Raw genomic sequence first — 27,739 nt, 5'->3', positions numbered from 1 at the left:
CCCACTCATTCGGATGAAAAGTCTGTCTGATCAGAAAATCCACTTCCCAATTGTTCACTCCTGGAATGTGGATCGCGGATAGACAACAGATGTGGGTCTCCGCCCACTGAATAATTTGAGCCACCTCTTTCATGGCCAAGGAACTCCGAGTTCCTCCCTGGTGGTTGATGTAAGCCACTGAGGTTATGTTGTCCAACTGGAACCTGATAAACCGGGCTAAAGACAACTGAGGCCAAGCCAGAAGAGCATTGAAGAATGTTCTCAGCTCTAGGATATTTATGGGAAGAGCCGACTCTTCCCGAGTCCAGAGACCTTGACAGAGATGTTCCTGAGACAGCCACCACGGAAGAGATTCTCTTGTCGCCTGATCCAGATTTATTCGATGGGACTGATCCGCATAATCCCTGATCCATTGCCCTAGCATGCACAATTGCAGAGCTCTGAGATGGAACCGAGCAATTGGAATGATGTACATGGAAGCTACCATCAGACCAAATACCTCCATACATTGAGCCACTGACGGCCGAAGCGAGGACTGAAGGGCAAGACGAGAATCGAAAATCTTGTACTTTCAGACCTCTGTCAGAAAAATCCTCATCGATAGGGAATCCATTATGGTTTATTCATTATGGTACACAACCTTTGTAGCTGGAACAAGGGAACTAATTCCCAGATTCACTTTCCATCTGTGAGAATGAAGAAAAGAAAACAAGATCTCTGTATAAGAGTTTGTATGAAGAAAATATGGCGCCAGAACCAGAATGTCGTCCAGGTAGGGTGTCACTGCAATGCCCCAAGACCAGATTACTGTCAATAGAGGCCCCAGACACTCTGAGAAAATTATGGGGGCTGTGGCAAGGCCAAACAGCAAAGCTACAAACTGAAAATAATTGTCCAAAAATGTGAATTTTAGAAATTTGTGATGATCCCTGTGAATGGGAACATGAAGGTAGGCATCCTTTAGGTTTATGGTCGTCATGAACTGACCCTCTTGTACCAAGGGAAGAATGAAACAGATTGGAATAGAACCCCAGACCCTGTTCCTGAATCGGAACTGGAACTATCACTCCCAGATCGGAAAGATCCTGAACACATTTTAAGAATAAAAAGGATCAGAAAGTCCCCAAAGGTGCGCTGGTGCTAAATAATGAACTGCAAATCATAAACGTCGAGTCACAGCTGCACTCCCAGAAGTGATCCAGATGGATACTTGGCTGTAAACAAAATGAGAAAAAGAGAGGCGCCAACCATAAAACAGTATCGTTGGAAGATACACCGGTAGCTCACAACACCTCCCCCCGTGATGGAAATACTCACAAGCGATGCGGCACACGTTCGGTGGCTAAATCCGCAGATCGGGACTTTTAGGAGTCGCCCGACAGACACGCCCAGGAGCCGGTACACGTGATCTCCAAATCTCCAATCACAGGCGAGTGGTTCTGTAGAGCTCCGATCACCCGTATAGCACTGGAAGTAATAGTGACTGGTGTCAGGTAGATGAGACGCTGTAGTTCCAACTTGAATATATGTAGCAAAGGTGTGATAAAATCACAAGGCAGCAAGGTATAAATAAAATGGGCGATTTATTGTTAAAAACAAAACAGCAACGCGTTTCTCGTCTGAATGGCTGTTTCATCAGGCTGAGCTTTACAAGACATTTGCTCACCTTAAATACCTTACATACACCTGTCTTATTGGGCGGTCTTACAGGAAGTTCCTGTCTCAATCGTACGGGTTAACTATTTCATGACCAGCTATCATTTCATTGGGAAACAATTGTCTAAGTTCCAAAACATATCACTATTGCCATATATAACTATCATAAACATCCATAATAGGATATACAGGGGTACAATCTAATAACATACAATGATGGTAAAATATCTACTCATAAATAGAGGACAATGGTAACATCTAAAAATTCATGTACTTAAATACATACTCAAAAAAAATAATCATATTAGTAACCATGATGAATATTTACAAGGATAATTCTAAAAACCTAACAAAATATAAAAACAAATGTAATATAACACATCATTCAAAATATAACATTATAGATGGATAAGAACATTTGATATATTGGAACTCATTCTCAACTAATCAATTGCAAATGGGGTTTAAAGTAATGATGAAGTACCCCTAACTTATCTTGATACTATAGTGATGTTAATATATATAAGGTATATATATATATATATATATATATATATATATATATATATATAAGGTATATGTATGATCTATAAAACAGTGCTAATGGTATATATATATATATATATATATATATATATATATATATATATATATATATATATATATATATATATATATATATATATATATATATTTGATATGACAGTGATAAACAATAAACAAAACACAAGTATCACAGGTGATCCTAATTGGTGACCAAAATAGAATATCCCTTTATAAGGATTATCCTGTGGTGATATCACAGCTGGAATTGTACAGGAATTATAGGATCAAAAGCGGGGGATTATATGTAATATAAATGTTGTTGAGGGAGATCCACTGGACACAGATTTCATTTCAAAAGGCTGCCAGGTCTATATTCAGGTTTAGACCATTAGGATGAAGGCTCCTAAGTGTGTGTATCCAGTAGGTCTCCCTCTGCCTAAATCTGGACAATTATACAGATGCGATACTGGAATATGTTCTATAGGACAAATACTAAAGCAATCAGTATTGCCATTATGTGATTGATTACAAATGTCTGGGGACACTGATTCCTGTAATTATTTTTCATATTTCTTACATGCTCTGACCACCTGATACTTAGTCGTCTGCAGGTCCTGCCGACGTACTGGACTCCACATACGCAGGACAGCAGATATATTACATATCTGGAGGCAAATGAGATATGACCAATTATAGAGAAATGTTTCCCCGTAAAATTTGATTTGAATGTCGTTTGTTGATGTGTGATCTTAACACAGAGTTTGCATCTCCTATCCTTGCACACAAACTCTGTGTTAAGATCACACATCAACAAACGACATTCAAAACAAATTTAACGGGGAAACATTTCTCTATAATTGGTCATATCTCATGTGCCTCAAGATATGTAATATATCTGCTGTCCTGCGTATGTGGAGTCCAGTACGTCGGCAGGACCTGCAGACGACTAAGTATCAGATGGCCAGAGCATGTAAGAAATATGAAAAATAATTACAGGAATCAGTGTCCCCAGACATTGTAATCAATCACATAATGGCAATACTGATTGCTTTAGTATTTGTCCTATAGAACATATTCCAGTATCACATCTGTATAATAGATTGTCCAGACTTAGGCAGAGGGAGACCTACTGGATACACACACTTAGGAGCATTCATCCTAATGGTCTAAACCTGAATATAGACCTTGCAGCCTTTTGAAATGAAATCTGTGTCCAGTGGATCTCCCTCAACATTTATATTACATATAATCCCCCGCTTTTGATCCTATAATTCCTGTACAATTCCAGCTGTGATATCACCACAGGATAATCCTTATAAAGGGATATTCTATTTTGGTCACCAATTAGGATCACCTGTGATACTTGTTTTTTGTTTATTGTTTATCACTGTCATATCAATTATATATATATGCCATTAGCACTATTATATATCATATATATATTTTAACATCACTATAGTATCAAGATAAATTAGGGGTACTTCATAATTATTTTAAACCCCATTTGCAATTGATTAGTTGAGAATGAGTTCCAATATATCAAATGTTCTTATCCATCTATAATGTTATATTTTGAATGATGTGTTATATTACATTTGTTTTTATATTTTATATATATTTTTTTTAGGTTTTTAGAATTATCCTTGTAAATATTCATCATGGTTACTAATATGATTATTTATTTTGAGTATGTATTTAAGTACATGAATTTTTAGATGTTACCATTGTCTTCTATTTATGAGTAGATATTTTATCATCATTGTATGGTATCAGATTGTACCCCTGTATATCCTATTATGGATGTTTATGATTGTTATATATGGCAATAGTGATATGTTTTGGAACTTAGACAATTGTTTCTCAATGAAATGATAGCTGGTCATGAAATAGTTAACCCATACGATTGAGACAGGAACTTCCTGTAAGACCGCCCAATAAGACAGGTGTATGTAAGGTATTTAAGGTGAGCAAATGTCTTGTAAAGCACAGCCTGATGAAACGGCCATTCAGCCGAGAAACGCGTTGCTGTTTTGTTTTTAACAATAAATCACCCATTTTATTTATACCTTGCTGCCTTGTGATTTTATCACACCTTTGCTACATATATTCAAGTTGGAACTACAGCGTCTCATCTACCCGACACCAGTCACTATTACTTCCAGTGCTATACGGGTGATCGGAGCTCTACAGAACCACTCACCTGTGATCGGAGATTTGGAGATCAACGTGCACCGGCTCCTGGGCGTGTCTGTCGGGCGACTCCTAATAGTCCCGATCTGCGGATTTAGGCACTGAACGTGTGCCGCATCGCCTGTGAGTATTTCCATCACGGGGGGAGGTGTTGTGAGCTACCTGTGTATCTTCCAACGATACTGTTTTATGGTTGGTGCCTCTCTTTTTCTCCTTTGTTTACATTTTAAGAATGCCTCTCCTTTAATCTGGTCTACAGATAATCTTGAGAGGAGGAACCTACCCCATGGGAGGAAAAGTCCTGAATTCTAGCTTGTAACCCCGGGATACAATGTCCACTGCCCATGGATCTGGGACATCCCGTATCCAAACTTGAGCAAAATTAGTAAGTCTGCCCCCAATGGATCCGATCCCAAACCGGGGGCAAACCCTGCTGACTTAAAATCAGCTGCGGGTTTCTTTGATCGCTTCCCCTTGTTTCAAGACTGATTGGGTTTCCAAGAAGGCTTGGACTGTTCCTGCTTGGAAGAGGGAGGGGAAGTATTACCTCTGAAGTTACGAAAGGAACAAAAATTACTCTGACGTCTTCTCTGTCTATTCTTATCTTGTGACAGAAAAGATCCCTTTTCCACCTGAAATTACTTCAGCCAGGCCCGGTCCAAAAAAACATAAATTTATGTAAGAACTTACCTGATAAATTCATTTCTTTCATATTAGCAAGAGTCCATGAGCTAGTGACGTATGGGATATACATTCCTACCAGGAGGGGCAAAGTTTCCCAAACCTTAAAATGCCTATAAATACACCCCTCACCACACCCACAAATCAGTTTAACGAATAGCCAAGAAGTGGGGTGATAAGAAAAAAGTGCGAAAGCATAAAAAATAAAAGAATTGGAATAATTGTGCTTTATACAAAAAAATCATAACCACCACAAAAAAGGGTGGGCCTCATGGACTCTTGCTAATATGAAAGAAATGAATTTATCAGGTAAGTTCTTACATAAATTATGTTTTCTTTCATGTAATTAGCAAGAGTCCATGAGCTAGTGACGTATGGGATAATGACTACCCAAGATGTGGATCTTTCCACGCAAGAGTCACTAGAGAGGGAGGGATAAAATAAAGACAGCCAATTCCTGCTGAAAATAATCCACACCCAAAATAAAGTTTAAAGAAAACATAAGCAGAAGATTCAAACTGAAACCGCTGCCTGAAGTACTTTTCTACCAAAAACTGCTTCAGAAGAAGAAAACACATCAAAATGGTAGAATTTAGTAAAAGTATGCAAAGAGGAACCAAGTTGCTGCTTTGCAAATCTGAACAACCGAAGCTTCATTCCTAAACGCCCAGGAAGTAGAAACTGACCTAGTAGAATGAGCTGTAATCCTTTGAGGCGGAGTTTTACCCGACTCGACATAGGCATGATGAATTAAAGATTTCAACCAAGATGCCAAAGAAATGGCAGAAGCTTTCTAGCCTTTTCTAGAACCAGAAAAGATGAAAAATAGACTAGAAGTCTTTCGGAAAGACTTAGTAGCTTCAAAATAATATTTCAAAGCTCTAACAACATCCAAAGAATGCAATGATTTCTCCTTAGAATTCTTAGGATTAGGACATAATGAAGGAACCATAATTTCTCTACTAATGTTGTTAGAATACACAACCTTAGGTAAAAATTCAAAAGAAGTTCGCAACACCACCTTATCCTGATGAAAAATCAGAAAAGGAGACTCACAAGAAAGAGCAGATAATTCAGAGACTCTTCTGGCAGAAGAGATGGCCAAAAGAAACAAAACTTTCCAAGAAAGAAGTTTAATGTCCAATGAATGCATGGGTTCAAAAGGAGGAGCTAGAAGAGCCCCCAGAACCAAATTCAAACTCCAAGGAGGAGAAATTGACTGAATGACAGGTTTTATACGAACCAAGTCTTGTACAAAACAATGAATATCAGGAAGATTAGCAATCTTTCTGTGAAAAAGAACAGAAAGGGCAGAGATTTGTCCTGTCAAGGAACTTGCGGACAAACCTTTATCTAAACCATCCTGAAGAAACTGTAAAAATTCTCGTAATTCTAAAAGAATGCCAGGAAAAATGATGAGAAGACACCAAGAAATATAAGTCTTCCAGACTCTATAATATATCTCTCTAGATACAGATTTACGAGCCTGTAACATAGTATTAATCACAGAGTCAGAGAAACCTCTTTGACCAAGAATCAAGCGTTCAATCTCCATACCCTTAAATTTAAAGATTTGAGATCCTGATGGAAAAAAGGACCTTGCGACAGAAGGTCTGGTCTTAACGGAAGAGCCCACGGTTGGCAAGAGGCCATCCGAAAAAGATCCGTCCATGCTGGAGCTACCAGCAGAACGAGCATTCCTTCAGAATCTTGGAGATTACTCTTGGAAGAAGAACTAGAGGCGGAGAGATATAGGCAGGATGATACTTCCAAGGAAGTGATAATGCATTCACTGCCTCCGCCTGAGGATCCCGGGATCTGAACAGATACCTGGGAAGTTTCTTGTTTAGATGAGAAGCCATCAGATCTATTTCTGGAAGTTCCCACATTTGAACAATCTGAAGAAATACCTCTGGGTGAAGAGACCATTCGCCCGGATAAAACGTTTGGCGACTGAGATAATCCGCTTCCCAATTGTCTATACCTGGGAAATGAACCGCAGAGATTAGACAGGAGCTGGATTCCGCCCAAACCAGAATTTGAGATACTTCTTTCATAGCCAGAGGACTGTGAGTCCCTCCTTGATGATTGATGTATGCCACAGTTGTGACATTGTCTGTCTGAAAACAAATGAACGATTCTCTCTTCAGAAGAGGCCAAGACTGAAGAGCTCTGAAAATTGCACGGAGTTCCAAAATATTGATCGGTAATCTCACCTCCTGAGATTCCCAAACCCCTTGTGCCGTCAGAGACCCCCACACAGCTCCCCAACCTGTAAGACTTGCATCTGTTGAAATTACAGTCCAGGTCGGAAGAACAAAAGAAGCCCCCTGAACTAAACGATGGTGATCTGTCCACCACGTCAGAGAGTGTCGTACAATCGGTTTTAAAGATATTAATTGAGATATCTTTGTGTAATCCCTGCACCATTGGTTCAGCATACAGAGCTGAAGAGGTCGCATGTGAAAATGAGCAAAGGAGATCGCGTCCGATGCAGCAGTCATAAGACCTAAAATTTCCATGCATAAGGCTACCAAAGGGAATGATTGTGACTGAAGGTTTTGACAAGCTGATATCAATGTTAGACTTCTCTTGTCTGACAAAGACAGAGTCATAGACACTGAATCTATCTGGAAACCTAAAAAGGTTACCCTTGTCTGAGGAATCAATGAACTTTTTGGTAAATTGATCCTCCAACCATGATCTTGAAGAAACAACACAAGTCGATTCGTATGAGATTCTGCTAAATGTGAAGACTGAGCAAGTACCAAGATATCGTCCAAATAAGGAAATACCAATACCCTGTTCTCTGATTACAGACAGAAGGGCACCGAGAACCTTTGTAAAAATTCTTGGAGCTGATGCTAGGCCAAACGGTAGAGCCACAAAACTGGTAATGCTTGTCTAGAAAAGAGAATCTCAGAAACTAAAAGTGATCTGGATGAATCGGAATATGCAGATATGCATCCTGTAAATCTATTGTAGACATATAATGCCCTTGCTGAACAAAAGGCAGGATAGTCCTTACAGTTACCATCTTGAATGTTGGTATCCTTACATAACGATTCAATATTGATAGATCCGGAACTGGTCTGAAGGAATTGACCTTCTTTGGTACAATGAAGAGATAGAATAAAACCCCAGCCCCTGTTCCAGAACTGGAACTGGCATAATTACTCCAGCCAACTCTAGATCTGAAACACATTTCAGAAATGCTTGAGCCTTTGCTGGGTTTACTGGGACACGGGAAAGAAAAAAATCTCTTTGCAGGAGGCCTTAACTTGAAGCCAATTCTGTACCCTTCTGAAACAATGTTCTGAAACCAGAGATTGTGAACGGAATTGATCCAAATTTCTTTGAACAAAACGTAAACTGCCCCATACCAGCTGAGCTGGAATGAGGGCTGCACCTTCAATGGGGACTTAGGAGCTGGCTTTGGGTTTCTATAAGGCTTGGATATATTCCAAAGTGAAGATGGTTTCCAAACTGATACCGCTCCTGAGGATGAAGGATCAGGCTTTTGTTCCTTGTTGTGATGAAAGGAACGAAAACGATTATTAGACCTAAATTTACCTTAGATTTTTTATCCTGTGGTAAAAAAGGTTCCCTTCCTTCCAGTAACAGTTGAGATAAAAGAATCCAACTGAGAACCGAATAATTTATTACCCTGGAAAGAAAGGGATAGCAAAGTTGACTTAGAAGACATATCAGCATTCCAAGTTTTAAGCCATAAAGCTCTTCTAGCTAAAATAGTTAGAGACATATACCTGACATCAACTCTAATGATATCAAAGATGGCATCACAAATAAAATAATTAGCATGTTATAGAAGAATAATAATGCTATGAGAATTATGATCTGTTACTTGTTGCGCTAAAGCTTCTAACCAAAAAGTTGAAGCTGCAGCAACATCCGCTAAAAATATAGCAGGAGTAGAGACAGCCCCATTAACCTTAGGGATTTTGTCCCAAACTCTAATCTGTCAGATGGCACAGGATAAAATTGCTTAAAACGTTTTAAAAGGAGTAAATGAATTACCCAAATTATTCCATTCCCTGGAAATTACTTCAGAAATAGCATCAGGGACAGGAAACACTTCTGGAATAACTACAGGAGATTTAAAAACCTTATTTAAACGTTTAGTTTTAGTATCAAGAGGACCAGAATCCTCTATTTCTAATGCAATTAATACTTCTTTAAATAAAGAATGAATAAATTCCATCTTGAACAAATACAAAGATTTATCAGCATCAACCTCTGAGACAGAAACCTCTGAACCAGAAGAACCATTATCAGTATCAGAATGATGATGTTCATTTAAAAATTCATCTGAAAAAAAGAGAAGTTTTAAAAGACTTTTATGTATACTAGAAGGAGAAATAACAGACATAGCCTTCTTAATGGATTTAGAAACAAAATCTCTTATGTTATCAGGAACACTCTGAGTATTAGATGTTGACGGAACAGCAACAGGTAATGTAACAGTACTAAAGGAAATTTTATCTGCATTAACAAGTTTGTCATAATATTTAATACAAACAACAGCTGAAGGAACAGATACCAAAAGTGATAGCTTTGGTAGCTCCAGCACCGGGCAGCGATTTTCCTGAAGTATCTTCTGACTCAGTTGCAACGTGGAACATCTTGCAATATGTAATAGAAAAAACAACATATAAAGCAAAATTGATCAAATTCCTTAAATGACAGTTTCAGGAATGGGAAAAAAATGCCAGTGAACAAGCTTCTAGCAACCAGAAGCAATAAATAATGAGACTTAAATAATGTGGAGACAAAAGTGACGCCCATATTTTTTTAGCGCCAAATAAGACGCCCACATTATTTGGCGCCAAAAATGACGCCACATCCGGAACGCCGACACTTTTGACGCAAAAGAACGTCAAAAATGACGCAACTTCCGGCAACACGTATGACGCCGGAAACAGAAAAAAATTTTGCGCCAAAAAAGTCCGCGCCAAGAATGACGCAATAAAATGAAGCATTTTCAGCCCCCGCGAGCCTAACAGCCCACAGGGAAAAAGTCAAATTTTTTAAGGTAAGAAAAAATGATTGATTCAAATGCATTATCCCAAATATGAAACTGACTGTCTGAAAATAAGGAATGTTGAACATCCTGAGTCAAGGCAAATAAATGTTTGAATACATATATTTAGAACTTTATAAAAAAGTGCCCAACCATAGCTTAGAGTGTCACAGAAAATAAGACTTACTTACCCCAGGACACTCATCTACATGTTGTAGAAAGAAAAACCAGTACTGAAACGAAAATCAGCAGAGGTAATGGTATATATATATATAAGAGTATATCGTCGATCTAAAAAGGGAGGTAAGAGATGAATCTCTACGACCGATAACAGAGAACCTATGAAATAGACCCCGTAGAAGGAGATCATTGCATTCAAATAGGCAATACTCTCCTCACATCCCTCTGACATTCACTGCACGCTGAGAGGAAAACCGGGCTCCAACCTGCTGCGGAGCGCATATCAACGTAGAATCTAGCACAAACTTACTTCACCACCTCCATAGGAGGCAAAGTTTGTAAAACTGATTTGTGGGTGTGGTGAGGGGTGTATTTATAGGCATTTTAAGGTTTGGGAAACTTTGCCCCTCCTGGTAGGAATGTATATCCCATACGTCACTAGCTCATGGACTCTTGCTAATTACATGAAAGAAAAGGTCTTATTGTAAGGGATCGCCAAAAGCTTGGATTTAGATGAAACATCCGCAGACCAGGATATCAACCATAAAGCTCTGCGAGCTAGTACAGCAAAACCAGATATTTTTGCTCCCAACTTAATTACTTGTAAGGAGGTATCCGTGAAAAAGAAATTGGCTAACTTAAGAGCCTTACTCCTGTCCTAAAGACTAAAGACAGTGGCAATACACACTGCGGGTTGCCATTGGAGACCCTGATGAATAAACATCTTTTTTAGCTTCTTGTCCATTGGATCCTTAAAAGAACAGCTATCCTCTATGGGAATAGTGGTTCTCTTGGCCAAAGTGGAGATCACTCCATCCACCTTAGGAACCGTCTGCCCAGACTTCTTAATGGAGTCAGCTATTGGAAACATTTTCTTGAAAATTGGAGATGGAGAAAAGGAAATTCAAGGCCTCTCCCACCCCTGAGCAATAATCTCTGTAGCATGGTCTGGTACAGGGAATACCTCCACCTCAGAGGGAACATCAAAGTATTTATTTAACTTACTAGATTTCTTAGGATTGACTACGATAGTCATATAAGAGTCGTCCAAGGTAGCCAAAACCTCCTTTAGCCACATACGGAGGTGTTCTGGCTTAAACCTGAAGGATACAATTTCAGCATCAGGAGAAGTAATTATACTGTCTGAGTCAGAGATTTCACCCTCAGATGCTACAGATGTGCCTTCCTCCTCAGACCTCTGAGAAGGAACAGCCTGGATAGCCACAACCGGATCAGAAACCTTAACTGAATCTTTAAATTTACTCTTTCAGTTCCCCAGAAACATGGGAAAAGCAGACAACGCCTCAGAAACTGCAGAGGATACCTGGGCGGCAATGTGAGAGGAACCGCAGAGCACTGCATGTGGTGACGATAGTGATTGGAACGCTTGAGGCGAAAGCTGCGGTAATTCTGATACAGGAAAAACCTGAACAGCATCAGCCTTGGAGGATGGTGGCTCAGAACAAAAAAATAAAAATAAATTTATCCTTATAAAATAAAGTTCTTTCAAAACATAAAAAATAAAAAAGGTAGAGGGGGTTCTACTTGGTTACAAAGTTTGCATGTAACAGCTAGCAAGGCCTCTAAGTTCCATAATGCAACAATAAGCCAAAAAAAATAAAAAATTATATATTTTTAACTCGCAATTGATACTGTCTCTTTAAGGCTTAAAGTGAAGGTAAAGTTTTTTTCACCATCAATCATTTTTATGTTCCTTTTACTAACCCAAATCCAGTCGCTAGGTTTGTTTTTAATAATTATTTATTTTGTTCTATTTATAACTTTACTTTTCCTACCGTTCCCTGCAGATTCTCCTCCCATCCTCCATTTCCGGGTTTAAGATACTGTGACGTATAGAGCGGTCCCACAAATGTTTCCGATTTGTTGCCGTTGAGTTCCTCGGCAGCTCCTACTATGACTACAACAGAAAGTTTATAGTGTGCATGCGCGAAACGAGGACGCGAGCGCTTGGAAATTGAGGAGAAAATGTTACGCATGCAGACCCATATGTTGGTGACGAAATATGACGGCCGCCTAACAGCCAAAGAGTCAATTGGATAGCTCAACCACGTGATCGTTCTTTAGAAGAAGAAAAAAAGTGTACGGGTTGTTTTTCGGAATGCCGATTACAGGACAATAAAATTAGATATCTCAGCTAATATATGTTTTTGCAAATATTGATGAATGAAACTTATATTTATTTGCCTTCATATCTATAATTGTTTCTAATAGAACGTTTGACTTTACCTTCACTTTAAATCAAATTTATTTCAAAACAAGGTTTATTTATTTAATTATCATGCAAAAAATATATACCCCCTTTATAGGCACACTCTACACCTCAACAAAACTGCTGAGATGCCTACCTGCCCCAGAAGACCAGATTCTTAGCCGTTGTAATATACAGGAAACCCGAGTGGCAATGTGTCCTTACAGTTCTGGACTACTCCGGAGCTCTTAAACCAAAGTCAGAGCTATCCGATACCGGAGTTGGTAACAGCACGTGTCACCTCTCCGGAAGCTCCTAAACAGGATGCGCTAGAAAGTGCGCGCTTCTGACTGCCGCCTCAGAAGGAAACCGCCTCTCTTTGTACAGAGGCAGTCCCGGTGGACATAATGCAAATAAAGAAAACGGCAAAAACGTTGCCTGTTAAAACAACCGCATGGGTCGGTAAACAATTAAACCGGAACCAGGAAAAACAGACTGGTCTTCTGGAAACATGAGACTGAATAAACCTCCCTCTTGGAGGCAGAGATTGAAATCCTATCCTGAACCGCTGAGAAATTATCTCAAGAACCCAAGGGAACAGACTGAGCCAAATCCTCTTGAAACAGGCCTAGTCTGCCCCCTACCAGAAACGCAACACAGATGGGGGGCCGCATCTTCATATGGTTTTGGAGTAAGAGGACTTTTTGAGATGCTTACATTTGTTCCAAAATGGATTTGATCTTCAGGTATTCTTTTAGGATTCATTCTTCTGGGAAGATTAAGTTCTCTGCGTCTTATTCTGGAGAAAGGAACGAAAACGTCCCCCAGATTTTCCCTGTGACCTAGATTTTTTGTCCTGAGGCCGGAAAGCTCCCTATCTGTAAGTCACTGTGGACATAATAGAATCTAAGCCTGGGCCGAATAAGGTTTTTCCTTAAAATGCCAAGGTCAGTAATCTTGATTTGGAAACCATATCTGCTGACCAAGACATGAGCCACAACGCCCAACTAGCCAGAATTGCCAAACCTGTATTCTTGGCATTAATGCGAACAATTTGAATAATTGCATTGCAAATGGAGTTGGCTGTTTTTAAACACCTGAAAACAATCTTGAATCTCCTCCAAAGGAGATTGCACCAATATCAAATCAGAAAGGGAGTCACACCAAAAGGCTGCAGCTCCCACCACAGTAGCAATACTCACTGCAGGTTGAAAGAGCAGACCCCCTGGTAGGAAAAGCCTTCCTGAGAAAACCTTCAAGTATCCTGTCCATGGGATCTTTGAAGAATGTAGTGTCCTGCAGAGGAATAGTGATTCCTTTAGTTAAAGTAGCTATAGCTCCATCTACCTTTTGTATGGTACCCCAGAACTCCAAATTTGCCTCACGGACAGGAAAAAGCTTCTTAAATGTTGCAGATGGAGTAATCGGTATATCAGGTTTATTCCATTGCTTGGTGATGATATTCAATACCATTGAGGGAACAGGAAAGGTGTCAGGAGCCCCCAACTTGGGCCTGAAAATGGATGTCCAGCTTATGCACTGGCTTATCCTCCGTCGGACATTCTTAAAGGGACAGTCTACTCCAGAATTTTTATTGTTTATAAAGATAGATAATCCCTTTATTACTCATTCCCCAGTTTTGCCTAACCATCACTGTTATATTAATATTCTTTTACCTCTGTAAGCCTCTGCAGACTGCCCCCTTATTTCAGTTCTTTTGACAGACTTTTATTTCAGCCAATCAGTGCTGACTCATAAATAACTACACAGGAATAAGCATAGTGTTATTTATATGGCACATGAACTAGCGCTGTCTAGCTTTGAAAACAGTCAAAATGCACTGAGATAAGAGGCGTACTTCAAGGTCTTAGAAATAAACATATGAGCCTACTTAGGTTTAGCATTCAGCAAATAGCAAGAGAACAAAGTAAATTGGATGATAAAAGTAAATTGGAAAGTTGTTTAAAATTGCATGCCTTATATGAATCATGAAAGTTTAAATTCAATTGGACTGTCCCTTAAAGTAAATACCTAAGGTGATCCAAAACACACACACAAAATAGAGCCCGCCCCACTTAACGCAAATAGAAATCACGAGTACACATATATGGAACTAACAGTGATCAATAAATAACACAGTAAATAGAATGTACTCAAAAAACTCGGCCAGATTACGAGTTTTGCGTTATGAGCTGTGCGGTGCTAACGTGCAGTTTTTTCTCACTGCTCACTTTCCTACAGCGCTGGTATTACGAGTTTTTACAAACCCGGCGTCAAAAGGCAAGAAGTGAGCGTAGAGCAAAATTTTTCTCCACACTACACTCCAATACCAGCGCTGCTTAAGTCAGCGGTGAGCTGGTCGTATGTGCTTGTGCACGATTTCCCCATAGACATCAATGGGGAGAGCCGGCTAAGAAAAAGTCTAACACCTGCCAAAAAGCAGCATAAATCTCAGTAACGCAGCCCCATTGATTCCTATGGGGAAACACATTTTATGTTTACACCTAACACCCTAACATGAACCCCTGAGTCTAAACACCCCTAATCTTACACTTATTAACCCCTTATCTGCCGCCCCCGACATCGCCGACACCTACATTATACTTATTAACCCCTAATCTCCCTCCCCCAATGTCGCCACAACCTACCTACATTTATTAACCCCTAATCTGCCGGCCCCAACGTCGCCACCACTATTCTAAATTTATTAACCCCTAAACCTAAGTCTAACCCTAACACCACCTAACTTAAATATAATTTAAATAAATCTAAATAAAATTACTATCATTAACTAAATTATTCCTATTTAAAACTAAATACTTACCTATAAAATAAACCATAAGCTAGCTACAATATAACTAATAGTTACATTGTAGCTATCTTAGGGTTTATTTTTATTTTACAGGAAAGTTTGTATGTATTTTAACTAGGTAGAATAGTTATTAAATAGTTATTAACTATTTAATAACTACCTATCTAAAATAAATATAAATTTACCTGTAAAATAAAACCTAACCTATGTTACAATAACACCTAACACTACACTACAATTAAATCAATTCCCTAAATTAAATACAATTAAATAAATTAAATTAGCTTAAATCACAAAAAAACAAAAACACTAAATTACAGAAAATAAAAAACAAATTACAAGATCTTTAAACTAATTACACCTAATCTAAGAGCCCTATCAAAATAAAAAAAAAGCCCCCCCAAAATAAAAATAAAAATTCTAGCCTAAACTACCAATAGCCCTTAAAAGGGCCCTTTGCAGGGCATTGCCCCAAAGAAATCCGCTCTTTTATCTGTAAAAATAAATAAATACAAACAACCCCAACAGTAAAACTCACCACCCACACAACCAGCCCCCCCAAATAAAAGCCTAACTAAAAAAACCTAAGCTCCCCATTGCCCTGAAAAGGGCATTGTCCTTAAAAGGGCATTTAGCTCTAGTACAGCCCAAAGCCCTAACCTAAAAAATAAACCCACCCAATACACCCTTAAAAAATCCTAACACTAACCCTTGAAGATTCACTTACCGTGAGAAGTCTTCGTCTAAGCGTCAAGATGTCCTCAACAAAGCCGGCAGAAGTGGTCCTCCAGACGGGCAGAAGTCTTCATCCAGACGGCATCTTCCATCTTCATCCTTCCGACGCGGAGCGGCTCCATCTTCAAGAAATCCGGTGAGGAGCATCCTCTTCAAACGACGTCTTCTTTGGAATTAATATCTCTTTAAGTGACGTCATCCAAAATGGTGTCCCTTAGATTCCGATTGGCTGATAGAATTCTATCAGCCAATCAGAATTATGGTAGAAAAAATCCTATTGGCTGATACAATCAGCCAATAGGATTGAATTCCTATTCTATTGGCTGATTGGAACAGCCAATAGAATGCCAGCTCAATCCTATTGCATCAGCCAATAGGATTTGTCTACCTTATTTCTGATTGGCTGATAGAATTGGGTTTTACTGTTGGGGGGTTGTTTGTATTATTTTTTTTTACAGGTAAAAGAGCCGATTTCTTTGGGGCAATACCCCGCAAAAGGCCCTTTAAAGGGCTATTGGTAGTTTAGGCTAGGTTGTTTTTTTTGGGGGGGGGGGTGTTATTTTGATAGGGCTCTTAGATTAGGTGTAATTAGTTTAAAGATCTTGTAATTTGTTTTTTATTTTCTGTAATTTAGTGTTTTTTTGTGATTTAGCTAATTTAATTTATTTACTTGTATTTAATGTAGGGAATTGATTTAATTATAGTGTAGCGTTATTGTAACATAGGTTAGGTTTTATTTTACAGATACATTTGTATTTATTTTAGCTAGGTAGTTAAATAGTTAATAACTATTCTACCTAGTTAAAATAAACACAAACTTGCATGTAAAATAAAAATAAACCCTAAGATAGCTACAATGTTACTATTAGTTATATTGTAGCTAGCTTAGGGTTTATTTTATAGGTAAGTATTTAGTTTTAAATAGGAATTATTTAGTTAATGATAGGAATTTTATTTAGATTTATTTAAATTGTATTTAAGTTAGGGGTGTTAGGGTCAGACTTAGGTTTAGGGGTTTATAAATTTCGAATAGTGGCGGCGGTAACGTTGGGGCAGGAGATTAGAGGTTACTAAATATAACGTAGGTGTCAGCGATGTTGGGGCAGCAGATTAGGGGTTAATAAATATAATGTAGGTGACGGCAATGTCCGGAGCGGCAGATTAGGGGTTAATAAGTAGAATGTAGGTGGCGGCGATGTTAGGGGAGGCAGATTAGGGTTAATATTTAACTAGTGTTTGCGAGACGGGAGTGCGGCGGTTTAGGGGTTAATATGTTTATTCTATTGGCGGCGATGTCTGGAGTGGCAGATTAGGGGTTAAAATTTTTATTATAGTGTTTGCGATGCTGGAGGGCCTCGGTTTAGGGGTTAATAGGTAGTTTATGGGTGTTAGTGTACTTTTTAGCACTTTAGTTATGAGTTTTATGCTACAGCGTTGTAGTGTAAAACTCATAACTACTGACTTTAAAATGTGTTAGGAATCTTGGAAGTAGAGGGTGTACCGCTCACTTTTTGGCCTCCCAGGACAAACTCGTAATACAGACGCTATGGAAGTCCCATAGAAAAAACATAATTTATGCTTACCTGATAAATTTATTTCTCTTGTAGTGTATCCAGTCCACGGATCATCCATTACTTGTGGGATATTCTCCTTCCCAACAGGAAGTTGCAAGAGGATCACCCACAGCAGAGCTGCTATATAGCTCCTCCCCTAACTGTCATATCCAGTCATTCGACCGAAAACAGAGAAAGGAGAAACCATAGGGTGCAGTGGTGACTGTAGTTTAATTAAAATTTAGACCTGCCTTAAAAGGACAGGGCGGGCCGTGGACTGTATACACTACAAGAGAAATAAATTTATCAGGTAAGCATAAATTATGTTTTCTCTTGTTAAGTGTATCCAGTCCACGGATCATCCATTACTTGTGGGATACCAATACCAAAGCTAAAGTACACGGATGATGGGAGGGACAAGGCAGGATTAAGCGGAAGGAACCACTGCCTGAAGAACCTTTCTCCCAAACAAAGCCTCCGAAGAAGCAAAAGTATCAAATTTGTAAAATTTTGAAAAAGTGTGAAGCAAAGACCAAGTCGCAGCCTTGCAAATCTGTTCAACAGAGGCCTCATTTTTGAAGGCCCAGGTGGAAGCCACAGCTCTAGTAGAATGAGCTGTAATCCTTTCAGGGGGCTGCTGTCCAGCAGTCTCATAGGCTAGGCTTATTACGCTCCGAAGCCAAAAGGAAAGAGGTTGCCGAAGCTTTTTGACCTCTCCTCTGTCCAGAGTAAACGACAAACAGGAAAGATGTTTGACGAAAATCCTTAGTAGCTTGTAAGTAAAACTTCAAGGCACGGACTACGTCCAGATTATGTAAAAGACGTTCCTTCTTTGAAGAAGGATTAGGGCACAACGATGGAACAACAATCTCTTGATTGATATTCTTGTTAGAAACCACCTTAGGTAAAAACCCAGGTTTGGTACGCAGAACTACCTTATTTGCATGAAAAATCAGATAGGGAGAATCACATTGTAAGGCAGATAGCTCAGAGACTCTCCAAGCCGAGGAAATAGCCATCAAAAACAGAACTTTCCAAGATAAAAGTTTAATATCAATGGAATGAAGGGGTTCAAACGGAACTCCTTGAAGAACCTTAATAACCAAGTTTAAGCTCCACGGGGGAGCAACAGGTTTAAACACAGGCTTAAATCTAACCAAAGCCTGGCAAAATGCCTGGACGTCTGGAACCTCTGCCAGACGCTTGTGCAAAAGAATAGACAGAGCAGAAATCTGTCCCTTTAAGGAACTAGCTGATAATCCTTTGTCCAAGCCCTCTTGGAGAAAAGACAATATTCTAGGAATCCTAACTTTACTCCATGAGTAAGTCTTGGATTCACACCAATAAAGATATTTACTCCATATCTTGTGGTAGATTTTCCTGGTAACAGGCTTTCGTGCCTGTATTAAAGTATCAATGACTGACTCGGAGAAGCCACGCATTGATAGAATCAAGCGTTCAATCTCCATGCAGTCAGTCTCAGAGAAATTAGATTTGGATGATTGAAAGGACCTTGTATCAGAAGGTCCTGTCTTAGAGGCAGAGTCCATGGTGGAAAGGATGACATGTCCACTAGGTCTGCATACCAAGTCCTGCGTGGCCACGCAGGTGCTATCAGAATCACTGATGCTCTCTCCTGTTTGATCTTGGCAATCAGTCGAGGGAGCAGAGGAAACGGTGGAAACACATAAGCCAGGTTGAAGAACCAAGGCGCTGCTAGCGCATCTATCAGCGTCGCTTCTGGGTCCCTGGACCTGGATCCGTAACAAGGAAGCTTGGCGTTCTGGCGAGACGCCATGAGATCCAACTCTGGTTTGCCCCAACGATGAATCAACTGAGCAAACGCCTCCGGATGGAGTTCCCACTCCCCCGGATGGAAAGTCTGACGACTTAGAAAATCCGCCTCCCAGTTCTCCACGCCTGGGATATGGATTGCTGACAGGTGGCAAGAGTGGTACTCTGCCCAGCGAATTATTTTTGAGACTTCTAACATCGCTAGGGAACTCCTGGTTCCCCCTTGATGGTTGATGTAAGCCACAGTCGTGATGTTGTCCGACTGAAATCTGATGAACCTCAGTGTTGCTAACTGAGGCCAAGCTAGAAGAGCATTGAATATTGCTCTTAATTCCAGAATGTTTATTGGAAGGAGTTTCTCCTCCTGAGTCCACGATCCCTGTGACTTCAGGGAATTCCAGACTGCACCCCAACCTAGAAGGCTGGCATCTGTTGTTACAATTGTCCAATCTGGCCTGCGAAAGGTCATACCCTTGGACAGGTGTACCCGAAACAACCACCAAAGAAGAGAATCTCTGGTCTCTTGATCCAGATTTAGCAGAGGGGACAAATCTGTGTAATCCCCATTCCACTGACTCAGCATGCATAATTGCAGCGGTCTGAGATGAAGGCGCGCAAATGGCACTATGTCCATTGCCGCTACCATTAAGCCGATTACCTCCATACACTGAGCTACCGAAGGGCGCGGAATGGAGTGAAGAACACGGCAAGCATTTAGAAGTTTTGATAACCTGGACTCCGTCAGGTAAATTTTCATTTCTACAGAATCTATAAGAGTCCCTAAGGAGACTCTTGTGAGTGGGGATAGAGAACTATTTTCCTCGTTCACTTTCCACCCCGTGCGACCTCAGAAATGCCAGAACTATCTCTGTATGAGACTTGGCAACTTGAAAGCTTGACGCCTGTATCAGGATGTCGTCTAGATACGGAGCCACCGCTATGCCTCGCGGTCTTAGAACCGCCAGAAGTGAGCCCAAAACCTTTGTAAAGATTCCCGGGGCTGTAGCCAACCCGAAGGGAAGAGCTACAAATTGGTAATGCCTGTCTAGAAAGGCAAACCTTAGAAACCGATGATGATCTTTGTGAATCGGTATGTGAAGGTAGGCATCCTTTAAGTCCACTGTGGTCATGTACTGACCTTCTTGGATCATGGGTAGGATGGTCCGAATAGTTTCCATTTTGAAAGATGGAACTCTGAGGAATTTGTTTAAGATCTTTAGATCCAAAATTGGTCTGAAGGTTCCCTCTTTTTTGGGAACCACAAACAGATTTGAATAAAAACCCTGTCCTTGTTCCGTCTGCGGAACTGGATGGATCACTCCCATAACTAGGAGGTCTTGCACACAGCGTAGGAATGCCTCTTTCTTTATCTGATTTGCAGATAGCCTTGAAAGATGAAATCTCCCTTGTGGAGGGGAAGCTTTGAAGTCCAGAAGATATCCCTGAGATATGATCTCCAACGCCCAGGGATCCTGAACATCTCTTGCCCACGCCTGGGCGAAGAGAGAAAGTCTGCCCCCTACTAGATCCGTCGCCGGATAGGGGGCCGTTCCTTCATGCTGTCTTAGAGGCAGCAGCAGGCTTTCTGGCTTGCTTGCCTTTGTTCCAGGACTGGTTAGGTTTCCAGGCCTGCTTAGATTGAGCAAAAGTTCCCTCTTGTTTTGAAGCGGAGGAAGTTGATGCTGCACCTGCCTTGAAATTTTGAAAGGCACGAAAATTAGACTGTTTGGCCTTTGCTTTGGCCCTGTCCTGAGGAAGGGTGTGACCCTTAACTCCAGTAATGTCAGCAATAATTTCCTTCAAACCAGGCCCGAATAAGGTCTGCCCCTTGAAAGGAATGTTGAGTAATTTAGACTTCGAAGTCACGTCAGCTGACCAGGATTTAAGCCATAGCGCCCTACGCGCTTGGATGGCGAATCCGGAATTCTTAGCCGTTAGTTTAGTCAAATGAACAATGGCATCAGAAACAAATGAGTTAGCTAGCTTAAGTGTTCTAAGCTTGTCAATAATTTCAGTCAATGGAGCTGTATGGATGGCCTCTTCCAGGGCCTCAAACCAGAATGCCGCCGCGGCCGTGACAGGCGCAATGCATGCAATGGGCTGTAAAATAAAACCTTGTTGAATAAACATTTTCTTAAGGTAACCCTCCAATTTTGTATCCATTGGATCTGAAAAAGCACAACTGTCCTCAACCGGGATAGTAGTACGCTTTGCTAAAGTAGAAACTGCTCCCTCCACCTTAGGGACCGTCTGCCATAAGTCCCGTGTAGTGGCGTCTATTGGAAACATTTTTCTAAATATAGGAGGTGGGGAAAAAGGCACCCCCGGTCTATCCCACTCCTTGCTAATAATTTCTGTAAGCCTTTTAGGTATAGGAAAAACATCAGTACACACCGGTACCGCATAGTATTTATCCAGCCTACACAATTTCTCTGGTACTGCAACTGTGTTACAGTTATTCAGAGCAGCTAATACCTCCACAAGCAACACACGGAGGTTCTCAAGCTTAAATTTAAAATTAGAAATCTCTGAATCAGGTTTCCCCGAATCAGAGATGTCACCCACAGACTGAAGCTCTCCGTCCTCATGATCTGCATATTGTGACGCAGTATCAGACATGGCCCTTACAGCATCTGCGCGCTCTGTATTTCTCCTAACCCCAGAGCAATCGCGCTTGCCTCTTAATTCAGGCAACCTGGATAATAACTCTGACAGGGTATTATTCATGATTGCAGCCATGTCCTGCAAGGTAATCGCTATGGGCGTCCCTGATGTAATTGGCGCCATATTAGCGTGCATCCCCTGAGCGGGAGGCGAAGGGTCTGACACGTGGGGAGAGTTAGTCGGCATAACTTCCCCCTCGTCAGAATCTTCTGGTGATATTTCTTTTATAGTTAAAGACTGATCTTTACTGTTTAAGGTGAAATCAATACATTTAGTACACATTCTCCTATGGGGCTCCACCATGGCTTTCAAACATAATGAACAAGTAGTTTCCTCTGTGTCAGACATGTTTAAACAGACTAGCAATGAGACTAGCAAGCTTGGAAAACACTTTAAACAAGTTTACAAGCAATATAAAAAACGTTACTGCACCTTTAAGAAACACAAATGTTGTCAAAATTTGAAATAACAGTGAAAAAAGGCAGTTACACTAACAAAATTTTTACAGTGTATGTAACAAGTTAGCAGAGCATTGCACCCACTTGCAAATGGATGATTAACCCCTTAATACCCAAAACTGAATAATAAAAGACAAAAACGTTTTTGTTTTTTTGTTTTGTTTTTTTCAAACAGTCACAACAACTGCCACAGCTCTACTGTGGCTTTTTATCTCCCTCAAAAACGACTTTGAAGCCTTTTGAGCCCTCCAGAGATGTCCTGGATCATGCAGGAAGAAGCTGAATGTCTCTGTCAGTATTTTTAGCTGCACAGAAAAACACTAAAATAGGCCCTTCCCACTCATATTGCAACAGTGGAAAGCCTAAGGAAACTGTTACTAGGCAAAAATCAAACCAGCCATGTGGAAAAAAACTAGGCCCCAATAAGTTTTATCACCAAACATATATAAAAAACGATTAAACATGCCAGCAAACGTTTTAAAATACACTTTTATAAGAGTATGTATATCTATTAATAAGCCTGATACCAGTCGCTATAACTGCATTTAAGGCTTTACTTACATTAGTTCGTTATCAGCAGCATTTTCTAGCAAATTCCATCCCTAGAAAAATATTAACTGCACATACCTTATTGCAGGAAAACCTGCACGCCATTCCCTCTCTGAAGTTACCTCACTCCTCAGAATATGTGAGAACAGCCATGGATCTTAGTTACTTCTGCTAAGATCATAGAAAACGCAGGCAGATTCTTCTTCTAAATACTGCCTGAGATAAACAGTACACTCTGGCACCATTTAAAAATAAACTTTTGATTGAAGAATAAACTAAGTATAAAACACCACACTCCTCTTACGACCTCCATCTTGGTTGAGGCTTGCAAGAGAATGACTGGATATGACAGTTAGGGGAGGAGCTATATAGCAGCTCTGCTGTGGGTGATCCTCTTGCAACTTCCTGTTGGGAAGGAGAATATCCCACAAGTAATGGATGATCCGTGGACTGGATACACTTAACAAGAGAAAAGGGTTTACGAACTTTACGTAAGTCGGTCTGCGGTAAGGCCAAAAAAGTGTGCGGTGCCCCTAAACCTGCAAGACTCGTAATACCAGCGGCAGTGAAAAAGCAGCGTTCGGACCTGTTAACGCTGCTTTTTCAGCTTACCGCAAAACACCTAATCTAGCCGACTGTGTGGTAAAGATATGCTGCTCCAAAAAGGTACAGGTGCTGGAAAACTACTAGAAAAAACAGGCAAGACAAAAAGAGAACACAGAGCACAAACCCACTCTAAGTGTAAATCAGCAAGCGTAAACCGTTTAATACAAAATAAAAAGCACTCACATTTAAAAAAAACTTGTAACGTAACGAAGTATATGCATCGCACAAACAATCATTCCAAGGCACTATCTCTAGACTTGTTCAGGATATCCGGGCAGTAGATTACTATTTTTAGTGAACCCCCCCCCATAGAGTGTCCAAAGTTCTGTTTTAACCCCTAATAATACTCCAGCAAATTTAGAGAAGTCAGAGGAAACACTTAACTGCCTACCACCTTGAACTGCACCTCCATGATTAGCTTTAGCGTCCGAGGGTCATGTATTCACCGGACGTCACTGGCAACTACGAGAGTAGCTCCAGGGCAGAAAACGCACAAGCATAAATGTAAGTGACCGTAATAGCATCAGAAATTCCAAGATCAATTTAGCAGCAACGGTCCATTTTGAATTGGAATGCCACAAAAGGAATCCTCAGAGGACAGCTCCCCATCTAAGCTAGACAGTGATTTGTCCAAATCAGAATCCTGAGATTGCCTGACAGAAGTACCAGCAGAACTACTACCCTTAGAGCCTGAAGAAAAATGCTTAAGCTAACTTGCAGGTGGCATAGCCCCACGTGCCACTGAAAATACAGTTTGTAATTGGGATTTAAAATCTGGGGTACATTCAGACACAACACCCTGAGTAATATACACAGGGGGACACCACACAGCAGCATGTGCACTGGGACCCCGGGAATGAGACCGCAGGACAGTATAAAGACAGAAGCTGCAGGCATACCATAGCCAACTTGCATAATGGGCATTTGTTTAACGGAATGATTATGTCTGAGGTGGCACCCTCAGAAAATACGGCGTTAGGGTCAGCAGGTCCAGATTGCTCTATCCTAACCCAATCACTATAATAATACAGGGATGATGAAAAGTTTGCCCCAATTAAGTATCCAAGTACAAAACTTTCCCAAGAAAACTAAGAAAATGAAAGGTCCCCTTGCACTAACAAGAGTTAAGGCTTTTACAAACTTAGCAATATGTTTCCTAAATGTATGTTTACACATAGAAATAGAGGCAAAATAGCTAAACACCAACCCCCCCCCCCCAGCCATTTGCACATTAGCTTTGATCCACATTTATTCGGCTTAAAGGGACAGTCTACTCAAGAATTGTTATTGTTGAAAAGGATAGTTAATCCCTCTATTACCCGTTCCCCAGTTTTGCATAACCAACACGGTTTTATTAATATACTTACTACCACTGTGATTACCTTGTATCTAAGCCTCTGCAGACTGCCCCCTTATCTCAGTGCTTTTGACAGACATGCAGTTTAGCCAATCAGAGCAGACTCCTAAATAACTCCACGGGAGTGAGCACAATGTTATCTATATGAACCACATGAACTAGTACTGTCTAACTATGAAAACTTTCAAAATGCTCTGAGCTAAGAGGCTGTTTTCAACAGTTTAGACATCAGTTTGGGCCTACCTAGGTTTAGCTTTTGATAAATACCATCAAGGGAACTAAGCAAATTTAATGATAAAAGTCAATTGGAAAGTTGTTTAATATTTCATGCCCTATCTGATTTATGAAAGGATAATTTTGACTAGACTGTTCCTTTAATGTGAAACTATAAAAACTGTGATCATGAACACACAAGTATAAGGGTGACTGCTTTTAAGTATAGCAAACATTTGTATTTATTTTATATTTATATATCAGATCTCTGGTATGAGCTTACCTGTTGGCTGTCCAGGATTGGTTGAAGATAGAGGTATCACTGAAAGCATTACAGAGGATAAGGGATTGAACTCTGGGAGATTTGTGAGTGTATTCGGCAAATTTCTGGGCTAGGAAACCGCCAAGGGAAGCACCAAACAAGTGAACCTGAAATATGCAAAGTGAAGCATAAATTATGCTAGAATGCTTAAAGTAAAGGTAATGTTTGACGAATCAGTGCCCGGTTTTTAATAATCCTATTAAAAACAGGGGCACTTTAATTCATCAAACTTTACATTTCATTTGTTTTGTTCAAATACTTTTAATCCTGACGGCCACTCCAGCGATTCCCCCGGCCGTCAGAAGCCTCTTCATACGTCAGAAATGACGAATCAGGCTTCCTCCAATCACGGCTTTCCCCCCGGGGGAATCATGGCCTGAGGCAAAGCAGTTATTGGAGGAAGCCGGATTTGTCATTTTGGACCCGTGAAAAGGGCTTGTGACGGGCGGAGGAAGTGCTGCAGCGGCTGACAGGATTAAAAGGTAAGTATTTGAACAAAACAAGTGAAATGTAAAGATTGATGAATTCAAGTGCCCCTGTTTTTAATCAAACATTACCTTCACTTTAATTCAACAATGTTACTCAATGAAGGTCCGATTCTCTAAAACTCTCTGGGATCTGGGGAGATTCTCCAAAATGTCTCTTAAGTACTGTAATGTCCCTAAAAAAACATTTTAGAGTGGCAAATTAACATGAGAACTCTGTTTATCTGGTGTTATTTGCAAAGAATCGATTAGTGTTGCCAAAGAATATAACATTACAAGACACTCAATACAATTCACAAATAAACATAGCAATGGCAAGATAGGTAGTGAGCAGCCCACATGAGTTGCACTTTTATAGAAAATGGCCTGCAACTCAAAATGAGTTTGACACCCCAGGTTTAGAGCATTTTCTGAGGGGTCTAATGGTAGGGACAAGGCTTCTTATAGAATCTAGCCCACCAGAGAGCTTTAGAGAATTGGGCCCTTAAAGGGACATTAAACACAAATTGTATGCGACTGTGTGTGTGTGTGTGCGTGTGTGTATTTATGAATAAATAGATCATGTTCTGCTATGTGAAGCACAATGGAATAGGGAATATTTATATTTACATGTCGGGTTAGCACACTTGAGAATATGTGATCTTGTTTGCACATGAGTATGGCGTTTTTTTTCACCCCACTTTTTTTTTGCTCCACTGACTCCTATGGGGGAAATAGGTTTTGAAAGCGAAATTCTAAGTTCGGCGAGCGAAAACTGTTTACTTTCAACTTGATATACGAGTGGAAGCAGATGTGCGCAAAAAGCTTACTTACTTCTTACTTAATCTGTCTCATAATGAGAAAAAAAAAAGGAGGTATCCGGATGATAAAAATAGAGTGCAAAAGTATGTAAAGGTAAAGAGGTCAGGATTCTTGAAAAGCTATACAAGTTGGCAACTTTTGGCAGAGCCATCTACCCATTTGCTTCTTATAAAAGTTACCTTTGCATATCAGACCTATGTTTATAGCTTTGCGGCATCTGTTGTCGCTCTACAAATAAATGATAATTTTATGCTTTATAACTTGCCAAACACTCTTTCACTGATGACTCAGCAGAAATGCTCACCTTATCCAGATGCAAATCATCTAGAAGCTTTCGGAAACCATCACAAAATTCCAGGAGGTCCCAATACACAGGATACTGAAGCTAAAAAAAAAGGCAGGAGAGGAATCAGAACATGACAAAATTCAATCTAAATTACTTCCATTCTGGAAGTTTCTATAATGCTTAATTAAATATTATGTAAATTCTGCTAGTGGCAGAAGCACTATGAGTAGATCTGCTTGTACATATAGCTGAATTATGCTAGGGGTTATTAAATGTTAAAGCTTCTGTTTTTAAAAAACAAAACAAAAAACAAACAAAAAACATAAATTATGCTTACCTGATAATTTCCTTTTCTTCTGATGGAGAGAGTCCACAGCTGCATTCATTACTTTTGGGAAATAAGAACCTGGCCACCAAGAGTAGGCAAAGACAACCCAGCCAAAGGCTTAAATACCCCTCCCACTCCCCTCATCCCCCAGTCATTCTGCCGAGGAACACGGAACAGTAGAAGAAATATCAGGGTGAAAAGTGCCAGAAGAATAAAAGGGCGCCCCACATAAAATTACGGGTGGGGAGCTGTGGACTCTTTCCATCAGAAGAA

General features: G+C 40.1%; 1 protein-coding gene across 1 annotated transcript in view; it reads right to left on the bottom strand.

Annotated features, from left to right (window-relative positions):
• SPG21 (SPG21 abhydrolase domain containing, maspardin) overlaps positions 1 to 27,739 on the bottom strand; it is a 122,044-nt gene that overhangs the window by 35,564 nt on the left and 58,741 nt on the right. The window contains exons 7-8 of the mRNA XM_053719353.1: positions 27,157 to 27,237; positions 25,528 to 25,673 (exon numbers count right to left, since the gene is read on the bottom strand). Coding sequence (XP_053575328.1) covers positions 25,528 to 25,673; positions 27,157 to 27,237 — 227 coding nt within the window. The remainder of the gene's footprint in view (positions 1 to 25,527; positions 25,674 to 27,156; positions 27,238 to 27,739) is intronic.

The sequence above is a fragment of the Bombina bombina genome, chromosome 6, assembly GCF_027579735.1.
Source record: "Bombina bombina isolate aBomBom1 chromosome 6, aBomBom1.pri, whole genome shotgun sequence".
Taxonomy (NCBI): domain Eukaryota; kingdom Metazoa; phylum Chordata; class Amphibia; order Anura; family Bombinatoridae; genus Bombina; species Bombina bombina.
Note: the sequence above shows the minus strand (reverse complement) of the source record. Positions and strands in the feature narration are given on the sequence as shown.